General features: G+C 39.0%; 3 protein-coding genes across 6 annotated transcripts; 1 reads left to right on the top strand and 2 right to left on the bottom strand.

Annotated features, from left to right (window-relative positions):
- Nucleotides 1-1,803: 1,803 nt before the first annotated feature.
- Nucleotides 1,804-4,677, bottom strand: LOC127142284 (butyrophilin-like protein 10; the record flags this gene model as incomplete). The annotated part of the gene is made up of 8 exons (XM_051069664.1): nt 4,224-4,677; nt 3,643-3,742; nt 2,984-3,322; nt 2,513-2,670; nt 2,375-2,402; nt 2,154-2,282; nt 1,957-2,045; nt 1,804-1,824 (listed from the first exon to the last, which is right to left on the bottom strand). Coding segments are annotated over exons 1-8 (873 nt in total), but the record flags the coding sequence as incomplete, so codon positions are not given.
- A 2,578-nt stretch (nt 4,678-7,255) lies between these two features.
- LOC108885208 (low affinity immunoglobulin gamma Fc region receptor II-b-like) lies at nt 7,256-11,400 on the top strand. Of its 2 annotated transcripts, none has more exons than XM_051069652.1 (11): nt 7,256-7,288; nt 7,380-7,439; nt 7,630-7,893; nt 8,514-8,759; nt 9,091-9,213; nt 9,465-9,500; nt 9,657-9,731; nt 10,000-10,074; nt 10,164-10,232; nt 10,837-10,934; nt 11,312-11,400. In XM_051069652.1, exons 1-11 carry the CDS (start codon nt 7,258-7,260, stop codon nt 11,333-11,335), a joined length of 1,101 nt encoding a protein of 366 aa, XP_050925609.1. In that variant the 5' UTR covers nt 7,256-7,257; the 3' UTR covers nt 11,336-11,400. The 2 variants fall into 2 exon arrangements, with proteins under 2 accessions (XP_050925609.1, XP_050925608.1); XM_051069651.1 differs by having other exon boundaries at nt 9,019-9,213.
- Nucleotides 11,401-11,682: 282 nt separating this feature from the next.
- Nucleotides 11,683-19,034, bottom strand: LOC108885216 (butyrophilin subfamily 3 member A2). 3 transcript variants are annotated; one of them, XM_051069647.1, is made up of 12 exons: nt 19,010-19,034; nt 18,755-18,857; nt 17,737-18,075; nt 16,716-17,009; nt 16,499-16,627; nt 16,074-16,201; nt 15,165-15,287; nt 14,415-14,528; nt 14,047-14,151; nt 13,525-13,650; nt 13,029-13,181; nt 11,683-12,493 (listed from the first exon to the last, which is right to left on the bottom strand). In XM_051069647.1, the coding sequence occupies exons 1-12, from the start codon at nt 19,016-19,018 to the stop codon at nt 12,470-12,472; spliced, it is 1,647 nt and encodes a 548-aa protein (XP_050925604.1). In that variant the 5' UTR covers nt 19,019-19,034; the 3' UTR covers nt 11,683-12,469. The 3 variants fall into 3 exon arrangements, with proteins under 3 accessions (XP_050925604.1, XP_050925606.1, XP_050925605.1); XM_051069648.1 differs by having other exon boundaries at nt 11,684-12,493; nt 13,534-13,650; XM_051069649.1 differs by lacking the exon at nt 14,047-14,151.
- Nucleotides 19,035-20,500: the final 1,466 nt, after the last annotated feature.

Here is a 20,500-nt window from a genome sequence, read left to right as displayed (position 1 = left end):
GTGAGTGAGGTTGTAGAGAGACATGTTTAGTCTGACTGTGTCTCTGCTACAGATCAGTGTTGGAGAAGATAACACACAGATGAACAGACAGCTGATTGATCTGAGTGAAAACATGAACCTCTGAGTTCAGCTGTTTCTCAGCCTCCATCCTCCTCCTCTGCTCATCCTGCAGCTTCTTCTCCATCTGTGAGGAAGGACAGAGGTGAAGAGAGATGATTCTTTATATTCAGTAAATGAACACAAATCACTGATTGTGTCTGTGTGGATTCTTATTAACAGCTGATGTCTTAAAACAATCTTTCATCAATCTGCTCTCAAAGGAAAATAAACTGATTGGATTCTTCTCTGTGTTGAGTTCAGTCTGAAGATCAGATGTTCACTGACTCTGATTTGTTGTCATTGATAGTTTAAGTTGCCTCAGTCTCATCCACAGATCAGTGAGATAAAAACAGCTGACTGGTTTAGGTAAAAGATGAACCTCAGTTTTTGTCTTCTGCAGCTCCTCTTTCATCTTCCTCTCAGCCTCCATCCTGTTCTTCTTCTCCTCTGAGAGCTGACTCTCCAACTAACAGACACAACAGAGATGAAGACAAACACATGATTTAACATTACATTAATGTGTGGACACATTTCTACATCAGCTGTTCACCATCAACAAGACTTTAACAGCTCTACACTCTCATCTTCAACCATTCATTCAACCTCAACCTCCACTTCAACTGATATGTTTGAATTCAATCACTCATCATATCAGTTAACTGCAGCTGTGAGGCGTTCAAGGACAAACTGAGGACAAACAAAGCTGGAGACTAATGAGTGTGATGTGGAGAAGATGCAGAGAGAAAGAGCTGAGTAACATGTCAGTCATCTACATTCACAGAGGACATGATGAAACAAAGAGGAAAATAAGAAAATATGAGAAAAACTGAAAGAGATTTGAACAAACATGTGGACTGAAGGAAAACCAGTAACTCTGTAACTGAACACATGAACCTGTTTGTTCTTGTTCTCCAGATCCCGGTTCAGTCTCTGCAGGTCTCTTTCTGATCCTGGAGCTGCTGGATTTCTCCTCTGTCTTTAACCTGAGGAAAGAGACAGAGAACAGAGGAAAGATGAGGTGGACACATTTCATAGAAAAAAGATGTTATTAGTCTCATCAGATTTTCCATTTATGTGCAGCTGCTGCAAATACACAGCAGATTAAAAAGCAATGTTCATAAACCATCATTGACACAGCTTTGAAGAGGAACTGAAACAATAGAAGGCTGGAGAGAAAAGGTTTTGTGAAAAGTACAGATACAAACCTCTCTTTTTTAGTCTGCAGCTCTGCTCCAGGCTCTGAGTCCTCCTCTGCAGCTCCTCCTCCAGGCTCTGAGTCCTCCTCTGCTGCTCCTGCAGCTTCTGTGTGGAAATGATCCTCCACTTAAAGTGAAAGAAGACGACACAGAGATTAGAGATGAGGTGACGTCTGACAGAAAACACCACACACAATGTTGGACAATGTTGAAATGTGTTACAAAGCTGTTGCATCACATTTGAAGATACGAGGTGACAATACAATAAAAATACAGCAGGATTATTATACACACTTTAACCCATACACACCACATCACCAAGATTCATTTCTATCATAACTGTTCTGATTAGAAATGAAGAATCCTCTCCTGCCTCTGGCTGCAGGTCAGTGTCTGTGATTGGCTCAGCTGGCTCAGAGATGAGACCAGTGATGCTCTTTGTGGGTCCTCAGTGTGTTACTGTTCTGATACTGTGACCACTTACTGGAGGGAAAGAAGAACGGGATGCTCCTCTTCCTCCAGACTGAGGCTGAAAGAGAAAAAAAGACTCATGTTCTTTTTTAAAACCTGTCAGAGCTGCTCTTGTTTCACAGATCTGGTTTCTAGACGTAAAGATTTTTGTCCTTGTTATTTTTCTCCTTTGTCTTTTTTATTTACTCACATGATTTGTGTTCCCGTCCACTGTTTCTCTCATGGGCGTCATTTCCTCTCCTCCTCCTTCAGTTTTGTTTCTTGTAGAGTCTTTTTGCCCTTTAATTTACACAGTTTCAAATATCACTGTATAATTAACTGTTCCCCATTAAAACCTGTGGAGATAACTTTACATTGATGAAGCAGTGAAATTCATTTGTTACTTACTGGTTTTGTCTTGTCTCTTCTTCCACAGGCAAAAAACCAGTGAGAGAATGACCACGATGCAAACAGCCAAACTAACAGCCAAACCAATGATGACAGAAGAAGAACTGGACTGGACCTTAAAGAAATCATCTGAAATGATAAAAGACAGAACAACATGACAGTTAGATAAAACTGGACCTCAGCTGTTTCAAACTAAAACTGTAAAAACATGTAGTTCCTACCTGGTATACGTATCTCTGTCTCTCTGGTCTGGTTGGTTTTGTTCTGTCGGACTCTACAGGGTGAAGCTGTTGCTGTGTCTCTTCTCCACAGTCACTCTGCTGCTGACAGTATAGAGGTCATCAGGACCTCTTGACTGTCTCTGTAGGTCCAGCAGAGAGGAGGTTTCCCTCACCGTCCAGCCACAACACCTCAGGCTCTGGATACCAGCCTTTAGACTCACACTCTAACACCACTGCTCCTCTGTTACTGTCAGTCCCTGATAAACTGATGACAGGTGAGGAGGCAGCACCTGATGCTGAGGAAAAGGAAAAAAATAAACAGTAGTCAGCAACATAAATATATGATCATCTCACCCTGAGTTTTCTTTCTTCACTGACACAGAGGAAGCTGAAAAGAAGTGAAGAGATACAGGACGAGATGATGAGACGATGAGAGAGAGGACGACAGAGAGATGGTGATGAAGACGAGAGAGGAGGAGCAGGTAGGACAGTAACAGCAACAAGTTTTTTCATTGCCCAACCTCCTCATGTTGACCCTACCAGAATTCTTCACCAGATGCACAGACCACACAAATCTACAGTATTTAAATACAGTGTGAGTCCACTTACCAACAACAAGCTCAACAGAAGATCTTTTATCCAGTTTTGGAATGAAGCAGTGGTACGTTCCTCCATCAGACAGTTTGACTTTGGACAGTTTCAGTGAAATGTTTCCATGTTTCAGTTCATTAATGAACAGTGAGGTTCGTCCTTTGTAGGATGGATGTTTATCTACGAGGTCCTGACCAGCACGCCTCATATGGACGTATATAGGCTTCAGGTCAGGTCTTGTCCACTCCAATATCATGGTACCAACATCCTCTGCAGGATCCAGGTGACATGGCAAAATGACATCATCACCAACTGTTGCCACTATTGGCTGAGATGGACCAATCAGCTGAGACTGACCTGGAAAGAAGTCAACATGTTTATTTATTAAAGCAGAAGGAACTAGTTTAAACCTGTTTATAAGGCTCTATGTCCACCATGAAATGAAATATATCAAGTCTACACTAATTATTTGCCTCACATATCTGGAAACTTGAAAGAGGGAGAAGCCACATTTAGCTTTTTCCCTCAGAGGAAAGTTGTTTGAATAACTAAAGTACCAGTGTCACAAAACCCAAAACAACAGTCTTCATTTCATGTCATATATTGATGTCATTTTATACTTATGATCCAAAGCCTGACTTCCCTTGACCTTAAAGCTGTATTTATGTGTGACTTACTTTGAGAGTGTGTGAGGAGAAGGTGAAAAACCAAAACACTCAGGGGTCGGACCGAAGACTGAAGGAACAGATCATTCATCAGGGGAAACATCCTGAAGTTCTAAAATTGACAGAGACCAGTGGAAGTTTTTATGGAAAAATAAAGTTTAGAACTGGTGTTTCAACAGAATAAATGCTTCAGTCATAAATACAGTAAATAAACCAGAGCAGGCTTTGTGATTAAACTGACTTTACCAAGCACTGCTCCATTGGAATTGACACAGTACTTCAATGTGTAAATTTCTTTTGATTTCCACCACTGTTTGCCTTTTTAGTAGTACATTATGCACAGTAAGGTCCAACAGAGAATCCATATGTAATACTGTCGACTGTATGTAAGGTAGAAGCACAACTGAGTTATACTTTCACTTTTCTTTTCAACCTGGCAAGTCTACTCCTTACTGAATTTCAAAGGTTTTTTTTATTATTTTCTACACAGCCCAAATTGTTTGATATTTTAGCCTTCCTTAAAAGAGCGATAGCTCTGAATACAGACCTATTTTCAAAAGACTAAGCAACATTAAATGAAGACGACGACCTACCTGTTGCATGATGTGTCCGTCAGTTCGACCGACTGCGCTGCCAGGGTCTGTAAGTCATTAACAGGCTGTTGACCTTGTCCAGATCTGGTTTATAACCTGCAGAATGTAAATTTATTTTGACCTAAACTTTAAAGTATATTCATTCAGTGTTTTTACTCCGTAAAGACAGTCTGTTGCCGTGACCTCCAGCTGTCACCCTGCGGTCAGATTACCTGCCGAGGGAGTTCAGTCACGTGATCACCGTAGGTGTTACATCCCTCCGAGAGCGGACGCAGCCACTGCCTGAGAGAGGATCTACTCTGTCACAGCAAGGCTGCAGACACAGCACCCTGAGGCTAGCAGCTCGAGGCAGCTCAACACCTCTAAGACCAAGGAGCTGGTCTTTGACTTTGAGAGGTCCAGACCAAGACCGCGACCAGTCCTGTTAGAGGGAGCTGAGGTGGAGGCTGTGGACTGTTAAAAATACCTCAGGCTGTGGGTTGGACAATAAACTGGACTGGACAACACACACCAGCCACCTGTATGGGTATGACACAAGGCTGTACTTCCCAAGGAGACTGTGGTCCTTCAACATGTGCAGCAAACTGCTGTGGATGTTTTACCGGTCTGTGGTTGCCAGTGTCCTCTTTTACACTGTGGTGTGCTGGGGGGCAGCATATTCAAGAAGGACACATCCAGACTGGATAAACTGATCAGGTGGGCCGGCTCTGTGGTCGGCATGAAGCTGGACTTTCTGGTGACGGTGGCAGAGATGAGTTGCTGGAAACTTAAATTCCCTGAGGGAGTCATCCCAAGGGATCAATAAAGTCTAGTCTAAGTCTAAGTCTAAGTCTCTTTAAAGTGTGGAAAGACAAAGTCAACATAAAAACCACATGAATAAGAGTGTACTCAGTTGTAGAGGAATTATTGGTTAATAGAAAACAATATTCTGCAATTTCAATTAAAATAGTATGTTCAAAGAAAACTGAAATTCAGATTTACATAATTAAAGGCTTAAGCTAGAAATACTATACGTAAATGAGTAAGTTATTAAACATCAACAACAACAACACAGCATGAGAATTAGGTCTTTGTTCCCAAGTTCAGTTTCATTTTGAGTGCAGCTTGAAACAGCTGAACTTTGAGCCTGTTGCCAGGTAACTGATCACTGATTTAGATGACTATAAAATAATACAACTGCAATCAAAACCTCCAGTTGGAAAACTGCAGCGTCATGAGGTCTGTGTTAGGTCTGCTAATTTATCACTGAAGGAAGAACAGAAATATTTAGGTAATTTTGTTGCAGCTACAGTATCAGGTCTCTCTGTAAAGTCAGTAAATGAAACAGTTGCCTTTAAAATGTTACTTAAACCTGGATCAGTGGAGTCAGAAAAGGACAAGTCTTGGATTTAAGGATAAGAGATTCAGAGTAGGTCATTCAATGGCCTCTGCACATGTGATGCAATAATATCTTGTGGCCACAAGATGTCACTGAAAAATCTGAGCATGTCAAATCAACCTATATTAATCAATCAAGGAAAACCTATATTTAAATGTGAGGAGTTACTGTGCTTTATTATTATCCTGACTGTAGCACGCTGGAAGTAGTGCTGCAGGCCTGCAGGAGATTAATTAGTTAGATTTAGTTAGTTAAGACTTAATGCACCTTTTGTATGGCAGTTTAGACAGTTAGTGTGTGTGGTCTTTAATATAGGTTTTCTTTGATTTGACTCAGATTCTGCAGTGACATCTTGTGGCCACAAGTTATTATTGCGTCATGTGCAGAGACTATTGAGTGGTCTACCCTGAATCTCTTATCCTAATATCCTAAACCAGGGGCGATTCTAGGATCAGAGGTTTAGGGTGCTGAGCACCCAGAGAGCTGCCGGCCAGGCAAGATAAATTTCACTGTTTTTCACATTTTAACACAATTTCATTCCCACATTTGTGAAAGAAAACACTTTTTGGGAAAGTCTGTGACTAAACCATCAAATCTGATAAAGGTTATTTAAATGCTGAGCCACAGCAAAAGAAGAATGGATGGAATCGTAACAGAAACATATCGTAATCCTAATTTCTGAAGGAAGACAATTCATTTTGATACAGCAGCTCCTCAACATACACATAAACAGCATGTATGTTTCTGGAGTAAACCAGCCTCCTATAGTGAGTACCAAACATTCAAAAAAGTGACCATGGACTCATTTTTTGGACTGTTATTTTAATTGCAATGTGCAACATGTGCCGACGTTAGTCGAGCCGTCTCTTATCATTCTGTGATCGATATTGGCAGATTTATGAATGATCCCTGTGATCGGTGATCAAAGTTAACAATTGCGCCATATATATCCTGGTTTAAGCCATGTACTTACACCACTGAGGTAAAGGCAGCGTATTGCTATGTGCAGATAGAGCGCTCAGAGCCCTGGAAAGGTGGCCCGCATGGGGTGGATCAAACCATTTTTGAGGCGGAGGGGGGTGGGGGGGTGCTGCTGGTGTATTTTTGTTAAATATTACGTTTCAACCAAGTACTGTATGGTTTCAACGCTTTTCTAGCTTGTTAAAAAAAAAGGATATACAGTAAAGAAAAAAAAAATTCAAATCTCTCAAATTTTAGGGGTGCTTCAGCACCCCCAAAAATGGGCTAGAAACGCCTATGTCCTAAACTTATCCTATTCTGACTCCACTGATCCAGTTTAAGTAACATTTTGAGGGCAGACATTTTATTTGTGATTTACTTAGTATTTTTTTTTTTTTAGCACTGATATACAAACCCACCTCAGAAGGCAGGGGCAAAAAAGAGCAGCCTAAAAATCTTGGGGATTGCTAAACTAACTGAGGGGTACCTGAACCAGATAAAAAGTCTGGGATTGTTGGTCCCCCTTTAGTGAGAGCGTAAAACTCAAAGACTGACAGACTGTGCTGAAGCCACTGTGACTCTGGCCTCAACTTTCTCATCAACATCAGAAATAAAGTGCACAGGAAGAGGAAGTTGTCACCTACATGTTGAAGTTGTGTTTCAGTCTGAGGCTCAGTCAGTCAGCAGTGAGACATCATGGAGGTCACAGCTCTCTGCTTCAGACTGAGTGAGTACTGACTCTCAGCTTTACTTTCATATGTTCCTGTGTATCAAAGCTCCTGTGTCTGATCTGCTACTTTGTTCTCTTGTTCATCCAGTGATGCTTCAACTCATTTTACTGAGGACTCAAGCTCAGAACAGTTACACTCAGAAAACAGGTGAGTGACTGATAGAAAATCCTACAGATTCTCTTTAACAGAGAACTGACCTAAACCTTTTCATCTGTGTTTGTTTGATGATATATATGATTGATTGATATAATCTAGATTTCTGTAGTTTTGTTTAATATTATATATATTATTAGATATTTTATGTATTCTGAATGTTTCATTTCTTTCTCTGTTTCAGATGCAGATTTCCTTCGTATCACTCCAAACAGACTGCAGTACTTTGAATTTGAACCAGTTTCTTTTGAATGTGTTGGGTTTGGTGGCCTGAGCGACCTGAGAGTGATCAGGAAAACTAAGGAATTCAAACCAGTGTGTGATATAAAGAGGACATCAATGGGGTCCTTCTGCAAAATAGAGAGAGCCTATCCATCAGACAGTGGAGAATACTGGTGTGAGACAAAAGAAGGAGAGAGAAGCAGCACAGTCAACATCACTGTCACTGGTATGTTTACTGTTTTTCTTAAACCATACATATCTATGTTAAAGTTGTAGTAATCTAAGATTTTTCATCCAGTATGTTCAGGATGACACTTGACTGATAAAGATCAATAAATTGACACTGATTAGGTTTAGACAGTAAATTCATTTCACATATATTTTTTTATAATTAAATTAAAAAATCTAGAATAAAATATATTTATACATATTGCTATGGTGGTGAAACTTTTCAGAGATTTTTTTTATTCTACCTGGTTAAGGTTGGTGGTTGGTTGGTGTTTGCCAAAATGTATAAATTAATGTATACTTGTCTATAAAGATGCTCTCTACAGAACTTACATGCTTCTCAGCCTTAAATGTTTTCATTTGGTGAATATCCATTGCTATGCTGATGATACACCACAATACACTAATATGTTACTTCTGATGTATTTGTTCCTGTCTGTCTGTTTCAGATTTGTGCATATTATTTCCCAAATCTACATTATTCTGTATTCTTGCCTCTGTATTTGCACACTGTTTTTTTTTCCTCACCTGTTACACTCCTGCAAAATTTTCCATTGTGAGTAACTCCACGTGTTCATAAAATATCTAACAATTCATTTTTTTCAACCTGTTGTTCAGCTGGTTCTGTGATCCTGGAGAGTCCTGCTCGTCCTGTGATGGAGGGAGATGATGTGACTCTGCGCTGCAGAAACAAGACGACCTCCACCAACCCCCAAGCTGATTTCTACAAAGACGGACAATTAATACACAGCAGTCCTGCAGGGGAGATGATCATTAACAATGTTTCCAAATCAAGCGAGGGGCTCTATAAATGCACATTTACGAGTTTTGGAACGTCACCAGAAAGCTGGCTGACTGTGACAGGTGAGACACAACAATCTGTCAAGCAAACAAAAAGATGTTGTATGGCTAGGATTGGTGCTGATTACAACGTTGTAGCCATGCTTTTGTTCATGGGAAATCTTTACACATCACCTGGGCTAATTTAGTTTAATGCCATTTTCCTATACAGCTTTACAGATTATTCTGCAATGTAGAATCATGATTTGATATGTAAATATGTTTTTCAACTTCATTATGTTTAGAGTAGATATCTATATTCTGTTCTGTATCTCTACATTAGAATCTATACCACATGCCATTTGTAATGGTACAGCAAATCCTGTTTCTACCACCTCTCCACCACCTCATCCAGCACCCCACTCAGATGGCTCTGACTCCAATGAAGTCTCCATCCTGCTGTGGATCGTTGTCGCCATTTTAACGTTAGCTCTGGTTCTGCTGGTGGTGGGATTTCTTCATTTTAGGAAACTCAGAGGTAAAGAAAAACTACTTCTCCTAATATATTGTCTGTAAATAACTGCCAAAGAAACACATAGTAAAACAGCTGTTCCCATCAAGCTCATGGCATCCCAGCACAGTTTTTGTTTCTTATCGGCACAACTTAAACATGAATAACATCCATTTTCCAAAGTGCACAAAACAGTACACAGAATTGTTTAAGAACATTCTATGTTGTTTTTGAAATAGTATAATTTAAATCAGTATTATTGTTCTTCCATCCATCAGTTTCCTCAAAAACACCAACAGCAGCATCACACTCAGGTGAGTGCAAACTAGTGCCAGTAGTACCAAAACAATGTCATTTTGTTTGATGTAAGATGTTAATGTGCTGTGTTTATGTACAGCTGTACCTGTCTACCTTCCAGCCCTCTACGTGTGAGTATAATATTATAATGCAGTCTGTCTTTTATGTTTCAGTCTCTGCAGAGGACGATGCAGATGATCCAAACAGAGTGACGTACGCAGTTGTCACAAAACCGAGGAAGGATGAAGGTTTATTTTACTTTGTTTTCTTTTTCTTTTTCTTTTCTTTAAAATGAAGATGAAGAACACAGTAAGACTGAATCTTATAAGAACACATACACTTCTTATTTTGAGACTAAGTTATATGTCTGACATCTTAACGTATGTTAGCCACTGAGAAAACTAAAATTATTCGATGAGGTGTGAGTGTCGGTTGAGGTGTTGTTAACAGGAGAGGCTGCTGCGTGCTGACATGTGAATTATTTTTGCTTCCTCTTGTTGTGGTGTTCTGTTTTAGACGCTGCAGACGCTGCTGATAATTTGAGCCTCTGCCTTCAGACAAACCACAGCAGAGACCCACAGACAGAAGAAGGTAAGAGGCCTCTGTTGATCTGTCACTTCATAGATGTATTATTAACTCCTGTGTCAGTGTGTTGCTCACTGATGGTTCCTCCTGTTCAGATGAGTCCTCACATCAGCCTCTTTACTCTGCTGTGAACGTCACTAAGACTCCACAAGCTCTCCAGCCTGGTTCGTATCTTATTAAAACACTGCGTGGTTCATGACGCTCACAAAATCTGTATTCATCACAGCTCATAATGTTTCTGCATGAAGTCTCATCACTAATCATTATGTGTATTTGAACTTGATTTAAAGTTTTAAAATACATGCATGATTTGTGAAGTGAATTTTTCCTGAAGTTTGATGGATTTGAACATGTGAGATGGTGTTTTTACAAGATTCATATGGTTAGACTGACAGAACATTTACATAGAAGGTTAGAGTGACAAGTCTTAACGCCTGCCAGCATCACCTAGAGGATTCAGATGTCATTACACCTCAGAGCTACAGATGAACCTGGTTTTACCTAATTAAGGTCAAACAAACCCAAACACTGTGAATTAATAAACATTGTGTCAGTAATAGAGACACCTTAGAACAGAAGTGTTGAATAGAACTGACAAAAAGCAGAATATTGAAGATTCTAGGATTCTTTGATACTGACCTTTGTTGTGGCTAAAAATAAAAGGCTTGACTTGAAGGTGACTAAATAAATATCACAAAGGAATACTTCATAGTCTTAGTGAAATCTCTCATTCATAAAATGAAACGTGATTTCTCCTTGTTTCCAAAGCTGAATCAGGATTATCCAGCTCCACAGTGACCCTGAACGCCTCAGCAGACAAAGACTCCGGTCTGACAGAGGAATGCATTGCCTACTCTGTTGTCCAGGTAAAACTGATGGTTACTCTGGCCTCCAGCTGAAGATGATCCTTAAAGCTCAGGGGAGATGTATTCAGTTTATTTTGAAGCAAATAAAGCAAAGCATTTCTTTCACAATCTCAGAAGCTCATTTCCATTGTCAAATATTTTAAAGTCAAGATTAAATTATGTAGCCTTTTCCTGAGCTTTCAGCCACACAGTGCCTTCATCAGTGAATGGGACTGTGTCATTACAGGACCTTAGTGCTGTGTCTCTATTTAGTTTGAAGTATTTAACACCTGAGCAGCTTTCATTCACTGAGGAAGCTCAGAGGAAAGCTGAGTGAGTGAGCTTTGAGTTTGGAATCATTTACCACAGATATAGTTTTTATATCTTCTGTCTTACAGGTCACAAAGAGCAGAGACTCCTGACTGAAGAAAGGAGAGACTGATCTGTTGGACTAACATCGAAGAGAGGAAGTGACAGATAATAATTAGTGTATTTATGTGTTTTGAAGTTTTCTTACTTGGCTGTAATAGGTCTCAACAGAATTAGTTACTTTCACTTACTTTTTACTTGCATTTTGTGTTTTCTCTGTAGTGAAACAAGTAGAAGAAATAAAATTGATTTAATTCAGCTATGGCTGAGAGGTCAGGAAGATATGCACACACTACTTCCTGGTCTGATGAGTAATGAACTGTTTATGGGATACTTCGACTCTGATGGAGGTCCTTTATGGATGACCTGTGCTCTTTATGGAGTAGTAGTGTAGTAATGATGAGGGTGTGTATATACTCAGCACAACTGTATTTTCTCAACATATTGTACGATTCCTGTGTGATTCTTTTATCGTGAGGTTTTTCTTTCTTGTGCTCTGGGTGTCAGGTAAAGGCTTCTCTGGCCTCTACACAGAGAAATCTGTGCTGAAAAAGATGCTCTGATGTTAGTACTGTTAGTTTCATATATACAGTCTACACAGTATAAACAACTACCTAGCCATTTTTTTATTATTGCAAAACTCTAAAGTCATTGTCCAGTTGCTATAAAAGTTCTTGTAAATAAATTGTGTAGAGTACAGTAAAGGATGAAGAAAGAAAACAAACAAACATCACCTCATACTACACACACACACACACACACACACACACACACACAAAAAGTACTCAGCATTTGAGAATTTAGAACAAAATATTCGGGTTCTGTCTGATCAATCAACAAAAGTCTTTAAAATAAAGAAATTCAAGTAGTGCCTTACAAATAAAGTAAAACCCATGCTTCACATCACACTTTCACTACATCCTGAACAACATACTGTGAGCTGCCCAATGCAAAACAAGAACATACAAATAAACCAATTACCCAGTTAACCAATCCTTTGACCACAGATTAAAATAGGTGACTCTACTGGGTCACAGTACAGTTTGTGATTTCAGCCTGAAACACTTACAGACAATAACTGTCTTCACTGCCATTTGATTAGATGATGGTGGCTCAGACTAAACATTTTTCATTTCTGTGTGTGGTGTGAGGTCATGTTGAGATGTGTTGTTCGTACTCCTTGAGTTTCATTTCTTCTCTTCATTCTTGGTCTGTAAATGAAAATAGAGATAGGATGTTGTCAGAAACTTTAAAACTCACAGCAACCAAACTTGGCAGAAAGGTTTCATGTCTTCTGTATTGTGATACAAAATTGTGGACTTTTGTCTTGCAGTTACAGTCACAATTTCAGAATTGTTAGTCCCTTTCGTGTGGATTGGTAAAGTAACTAGGCCTACTTTACAGCGTGGCTAAGCACAGGACTGCCAGTTTTTGCATTGTGTTTGCTTGATGTATTCATGTTTTCTATAAGCTTTGTTGTTATGTCTGTTGATTAATCAAAGCATGTTCACACATATAGAAGGTACATCTAACTGTCTTTCGTGCAACTTGCTAACCTACCTCCCCTAATAATTAGCCAGTGCACAACATCGGTAGTGGTTGTCATTATTGCCTATGAGATTGATGGCTGTCAAATTTACATTCACAACTTTTGTGATAAAACGGCAACTCTGCCCTTGTGGTATTGTTAATATGGTGGTGTACATGCTGTGTTGTACTCATACAGTGTTTATCCACTCACAATACCTCGAATATCACGGCCTTCTTTCTAACACTCCCACGTCCCGTTTCAGTGTTGCGTTGTCCAGTTGCTGAGCTTTGACTGGAAGAGCTGGTGATGTTCTCACCCTGAGGCTCATTCTGAGAACTCTCCATCACTTCATCTTTGCTTTCCTCCAACTGAGAGTGAGACAACACACAAACATAGAGAGAGGGAAGCAGAGCATTTCTCAGCTGTTTCAGTCTTTCACTGAAAGATGCAACAGTTATACATGTGAGATTTTTAGTCATGATGACTGAGGCCTTTCACTTGTTCTCAAGTTTCAATGGAGAGTTATGTTTGATATATGTGTAACTCCACTGTTCAATAGAGAGCTGCAGTTAAACCAGAGTAACCTGGACATGACGTCATGTGGTCCTGTATTCAGTATGTCTGGAGACTAATGAGTGTGATGTGGAGAAGATGCAGAGAGAAAGAGCTGAGTAACATGTCATCTACATTCACAGAGGACATGATGATCACCTCATTTACCTGCTCTGTCTCCTCCTGATTCTCCAGCTTCTCCTCTTCTCCCTCAGCTTCCTGTTGTTCCTCCTCCTCCTCCTGCTGCTGTGTGTTGGTGTCAGTTTGGTTTCCCTCCAGATGAGACTGAAGACAGACACGGAGAAAGAGAATTTAAAAAAAACAACAACAAAACAAGCAAACATGTAGTCAAAAAAAATCCTTCATTAATTTCTAAATCATAATGTGTGTTGCATTTTTTGTCTGAATCTCAGAGAACTGATACTTTATCCATGCAAATGAGCTAAAGATACAATAAATGCAGCTTTGAAGAGGAACTGAACTTTTTCTGATCACTTGTTTGACATTTGTCATTTTTCATGTTCTAACAACCTAAACACTGAGTTAGTAGAGGAGGTAGGACAAACTGAGGACAAACAAGGCTGGAGACTAATGAGTGTGATGTGGAGAAGATGCAGAGAGAAAGAGCTGAGTAACATGTCAGTCATCTACATTCACAGAGGACATGATGATCACATTAACCTGCTCTGTGTCCTCCTGATCCTCCTCTTCTCCCTCAGCTTCCTGTTCCTCCTCCTCCTCCTGCTGCTGTGTGTTGGTGTCAGTTTGGTTTCCCTCCAGCTGAGGCTGAAGACAGACACGGACAAAGAGCTGATGTGAGACATGATTTGGCTTTTGATGAGTAGACCTACACTGTAAGTGTGACACACAACGCACTGTAAACATTCATTATTTATAGATACAAGGTTTGTTTACGTGTTTATTCTTATTCAAACAATAAGAGACTTTAAATAAAGGTAAAACAACAAAAATATGAGCATGAAAAACTGAAAATGATCTGAGCAAACTGACTGCAGAACAAAAATAACTCGGTCAATGAACAGATGAACCTGTTTGTTCTTCTCCTCCAGCTCCTGGTTCAGTCTCTGCAGCTCCTGGTTCAGTCTCTGCAGGTCTCTGTTCTGATCCTGGAGCTGCTGGATTTCAGCTCCTCTGACTTCACTCTGAGAGAAAGAGACAGAGAACAGAGGAAAGATGAGGTGGAGACATTTTTAGTATTTAAATATTTGAAAGAAAATATAATGCAGCACAGACAGAATAAATATATAGTATATTAGTTTCATTAGATAAAATTAAAGTAGAATCCTCGTCAGCTTTGATGAGGAACTGAAAACAGTGGGTGGATGGGGAGAAATTCTTTTGTAGATGCAACAGTCAGATCACAATTTTTACTGTAATTAAACAAGATGTTAGAGATGCACTTTTAAGCCTAATTTTACATTTAGTATGACAACATGGCAGACTTGTGTTGTTACACATTAACTTAGAATAAATGTGATCTCAGATTAGGGTGATAGATTGGGAAAAATGATCCAACATCCCTAAATGTTAAACAGCCATGGTGACATTAAACAGACCAGAATCAATGTCTCAAAGTGAAAGTTCGCAAAACATGTTCATCAACAACAAGTTCATCAAGTGTGTTTTTTTTTCCTCACAGGACAATGAACAGACTGAGTCCTTCTCTGTGGAACAGTGAGACTGGAGCTCAGCCGCAGAAACAGGGATTTACAGTCTGTGTCTCTGCTACAGATCAGTGTTGGAGAAGATAACACAGAGTTAGTCATGATCAGATGAACCTGCTTTGTCTTTGACTGCAGCTGATCCTCCAGGCTCTTCACTTCTTCCTCAGCTTTCTCTCTTTTCTGTATCTCCTGGCGGAGCAGCCATTTGATATCACCTTTGTTTTCTCCCTGCTGAGACTGAAGAGAAACATGGAAAGGATTTGATGTGAGACAAGAAATATAATGCAACAGCGACAGAAAAAGAACATACAGAGTATTTTAGTCTCATAAGCTTTTACATTAATGCACAATCACTTCAAATAAACAGGAAATGAAATGTAAAATAAATAGATAAAACCAACTGTTTTCGACAGGAGCTGAAAACAAAGTAATTTTCACTTAAAGTGGAAGAAAAAGACGACACAGGGATCAGAGAGAAGAAAACTATCTTCTTAAAGAATCTGAAATATCAAACACATCTCATGGGCTGGTTTCTGTGGATTTTACATTATGATAAGGCTACAATATGATGCTTCTGAATTGTTAAAAAAATAAATAAGGGCAATTGTCGTAGATTTTTGTTTTTCTCGATTATTTCCTTGTATACAAGTTGCACTGAATGTAAACCCAGTGGTAGAGCAAGTACTCAGATCCTTTAATTGAGAAAAAGTACCAATACAGCAATTTAGAAGTACTCCATTACAAGCAATAAAATAGTCAAGTAAAGTACCTTTAAACTATACGTAAGTACAGTACGTGTGTGTATGCACTTAGTTACTTTTCACCACTGTATATATATCACACACTTTAATTTTTACATCAGTGTTTTGTCTCGTTTGGGTCTTAGCATAGAATTGTAATTGAGTCATTCTGGTCTGGATTTAGTCTCAACCCCATTTATTAGTTTGAGTTAGCTGACATTTGTTTCTAGATGAAAATATTTTGTATACTCACACCAGACTTTAACATCATTTCTTTACTCACATGATTTGTCTTCTTTTCCACTTTTCCCTTGTTCCTCGTTGTTTCACCTCTCATAAATGTCTCTTTTTCTCCTTCAGTAGCAAACTGATCTTGAGTTTTGTTTTCTTTAGAGCCATTCTTCTTTTCTCCTCCAGTAAAATTAAATCAGAAGAATTAAAGTATGAAGACATTTACTGTCACAGCATATCAGACAATTGAATGAACAATAAAAACAAAACACCTGACAATTAGTTTTCTTTCGTTTTCTTTCTCTAGATAAAATACTGAACGTTTGATCAGTTGAAATGTAATTAACACCCTTTCATATCTCACTGTGCAGTTAATGTTCCCACCACAGAGTCCCTCTCTCTAATGAAACTATTTCCATTAAAATCTGTGAAGATAGCTTCACATTGACAATGAACTGAAATTCAGTTGTGACTTACTTTTGTTTTGTCTCTTCTTCCACACAAAAAAGACAAATGAAAGAATGACCATGATGCAAACAGCCAAACTAACAGCCAAACCAATGATGATGGGAACATTAGAACTGGACGGGAACATGAAGAAATCATCTGAAATTAGAAAACACGGAATAACATGACAGTTAAAACTAGACCTCAGCTGTTTCAAACTAAAACAGTAAAAACATATAGTTTCTACCTTGTATATGAATCTTTGTCTCACTGCTCTGGTTGGTTTTGTTCTGTTGGACTCTACAGGTGAAGCTGTTGCTGTGTCTCTTCTCCACAGTCACTCTGCTGCTGACAGTATAGAGGTCATCAGGACCTCTGACTGTCTCTGTAGGTCCAGCAGAGAGGAGGTTTCCCTCACCGTCCAGCCACAACACCTCAGGCTCTGGATACCAGCCTTTAGACTCACACTCTAACACCACTCCTCCAGTGGTTTTATCAACCCCTGCTAAACTGATGACAGGTGGGGAGACAGCACCTGATGCTGAGGAAAAAGCGAAAGTTTAAAACACTAGACAGCAGCACAATTAACAAATAACTTATCAAGAAAGAAATGTACATTGACTGACATATTTTACTGTTCCAGTCATAAAGTCAAATAAGCCTGGTTATCTGCAGCTATCTGCTTTAAGGGTATTTATTCTCAATGGTAAGAATTTTTTTAAAATGTTATTTTATTCATTGATTATTATTATTACTTGTTATATGTTGTTTTATGCCTGTTGTGTCTATATTCTGCTCTTCTAGAAATATAAGAAGTAGAATAATATGAATAATGTTTTGTCATGAGTACCTTCATGCAGAATGTGAATATTACAGGGGAGATTTCTCACTGCACATAAAGGCATGACAATCACACAGGCTGCCAGAGACTGTTCTGGGTCAAGGTTCCCAGTGGTTGGTTCTCTGCCTCCTCAGATGAGGTGCTAGCATCTCCAGCAGGGCCTCAAACTGTCTGATTGACATCTGGAACCAACCATGGCAAAGCCTGAAGTCCTGTATTTTTACAAGTAAATATTTTGCATCTTCACATTGTTTATTGGTGTGGCGCTATATGTAAAAAGGCCTTAAGATTTTCTTTTGAAAAGCATTTAAGCCCATCTGCACTGATGTTTGACAACTAATCAACCTCCTCATGTTGACGGAATTCTTCACCAGATGCACAGACCACAAAAAACTACAGTATTTAAAAACAGTGTGAGTTCACTTACCAACAACAAACTCAACAGACGATTTTTTATCCAGTTTTAGAATGCTGCATTGGTACGTTCCCCCATCAGACAGTTTGACTTTGAAGAGTTTCAGTGAAATGTTTCCATGTTTCAGTTCATTAATGAACAGTGAGGTTCGTCCTGCGTAGGACGGATGTTTATCTACAAGGTCCTGACCACCTCGCCTCACATGGACAAAATTAGGCTTCAGGTCAGGTCTTGTCCACTCCAGTGTCATGGGAGCAGCATCCACTGCAGGATCCAGGTGACATGGCAAAATGATGTCATCACCAACTGTTGCCACTATTGGCTGAGATGAACCAATCAACTGAGACTGACCTGGAAAGAAATCATCATGTTTATTTATTAAAGCAGAAGGAACTAGTTAAACCTGTTTATAAGGCTCTATGTCCACCATGATGCTGGATTAATAGCAGCAGACACTTTAGCTATTTATTGCCTCGCAGTCAGTCAATCCAGTCACCACTTTATAACAAACTGAAATATCTTAACAGTTATTTGATGGACAACCATGAAAAGTATAAACATTCATCATAAAGGGTAAAGCCCACTGGCTTTGATGATCTCCTGACCTTTCCTTTAGTGACACCATGAGGTGGTTGTGGTTCTAAGTAAAATGTCTGGTCAACTATTGTTAATTGCAGTAACACTGGTGATCCACTGACTTCATCAGCTGGTGACATTCAATCATTGCAGACCGACAATCAACCCAACCACCTCCCTACAACTTCTGTACAGTACAAGAACTTTGTGGTCCCAGGTATCATCCACCTGCTGTCACAGAGACAGAGGTAGTTCTGATAAATATTTGTAGACAACAAGATGAAATATTTTACATTAAATTGACTTAAGAGCTTTAACAATTTGGTTTTCTGTCTTAACCCTTTGTGCTTTAACTCAACCAATTCCATTAGTTTGAATAACTCAAAACCCATTTTGTCATTTTGTGCTTATGATCCACAGCCTGACTTCAAAGCTGTATTTATGTGTGACTTACCTCGACAAGAGTGTGCAAGGAGAAAGTGGAAAATCAAAATCCTGAGAGGTCCACGCAGAGACTGAATGGACAGTTTATTCATCTGGGAAAACATCCTGAAGTTCTGAAAATTGACAGAGACTAGTAACACATAATATGGAAAAAGAAACTTTTGAATCAGTGTTGAAGCAAAACACTGCTGGTAGTGATGGTGTGCTTTCGAATATTAGATGAATCATGTAGATTAATCAAAACCAAATTCAGAGAATAACGTACCTGTTGCATGATGTGTCATCAGTCCAACAGACTGCACAACCAGGGTCTGCAAATCATTAACAGGCTGATCATATCCGTCTCTGGTTTATTACCTGTGGAATTTTATGCATTAGATTTACTTTATTTTATAGATCATGAAAAAATGACTCATACTTTCCCCTCTAAACTGCTAAAATATAGCAGTTAAGTATTTTTACATATGTTGCATTGTTTTCTATGTGGAGAGCAGAGTCAGCATTACACAAGAATGCATTCAGGTGTGGAAGAATTATCAGTTAATAGAAGACAATATTTCATACTTTCAATTAAAATGATATGTTCAAAGAAAACTGAAGTTCAGATTTACAAATGATTTTGCACATAATGAAATGTTTAATGTAGAAATACTAAATGTAAATTAATAAGTTACATTTTAAACAGCACGATGATTGAGTCTTTGTTCAAATAGCTGAACTTTGAGCTTGTTGCTAGGTAACTGATCACTGATACGGATGACTATAAAATAATGCAGCTGCAATTAAAACCACCTGTTGGAAAACAGAAGTGTGTATGAATTAGATGTTATGTCTGCAACTTTATTAATCATAGAACAGAAATATTTTGGCAAATTTGTCACAGCTACAGTATAAGATCTTTCTATAAAGTGAAGAAAAGAAATGAAGAGACATTGTCCCATTTAAATAGAGGTATCTGAAGAAATTTTGATGAGTTCCTTAATGGTTAAAGTAATGCTGTAATACTGCAGGCCAGCAGGAGATATACTTTGGTCTTTAGGGTTAATGCACTTTTTGTATGGCAGTTTAAATACGGTAGTTCTAATGTGTAGTCTATGTCTTCAATACAGGTTTTCCTAGATTTGACATGCTCATACTCTGCAGTGACATCTTGTGGCCACAAGTTGTTATTGCGTCACATGTGGAGAGACTAGTAATCTTCGCTGAATCTCTTAAATTATTCTGTTCAGCTTCCATTGATCCAGGTTTAAGTAACAATTAGTTGTTTTATTTGTAATTTATCATTTTTAGCAGTGATGTGCAGAAATGCTTCAGATGGTCGAGGCAAAGCTAACAGGTCAGGGATCCTGTTAGGATGTTATGTTGATCCCCCGTGTGTGAGAGCACACTGTGCTGAAGCCACTGTGACTCTGGCCTCAACTTTCTCATCAACATCAGAAATAAAGTGCACAGGAAGAGGAAGTTGTCACCTACATGTTGAAGTTGTGTTTCAGTCTGAGGCTCAGTCAGTCAGCAGTGAGACATCATGGAGGTCACAGCTCTCTGCTTCAGACTGAGTGAGTACTGACTCTCAGCTTTACTTTCATATGTTCCTGTGTATCAAAGCTCCTGTGTCTGATCTGCTACTTTGTTCTCTTGTTCATCCAGTGATGCTTCAACTCATTTTACTGAGGACTCAAGCTCAGAACAGTTACACTCAGAAAACAGGTGAGTGACTGATAGAAAATCCTACAGATTCTCTTTAACAGAGAACTGA

The sequence above is a fragment of the Lates calcarifer genome, unplaced genomic scaffold, assembly GCF_001640805.2.
Source record: "Lates calcarifer isolate ASB-BC8 unplaced genomic scaffold, TLL_Latcal_v3 scaffold_89_191, whole genome shotgun sequence".
NCBI classification, from domain to species: Eukaryota; Metazoa; Chordata; class Actinopteri; family Centropomidae; genus Lates; species Lates calcarifer.
Note: the sequence above shows the minus strand (reverse complement) of the source record. Positions and strands in the feature narration are given on the sequence as shown.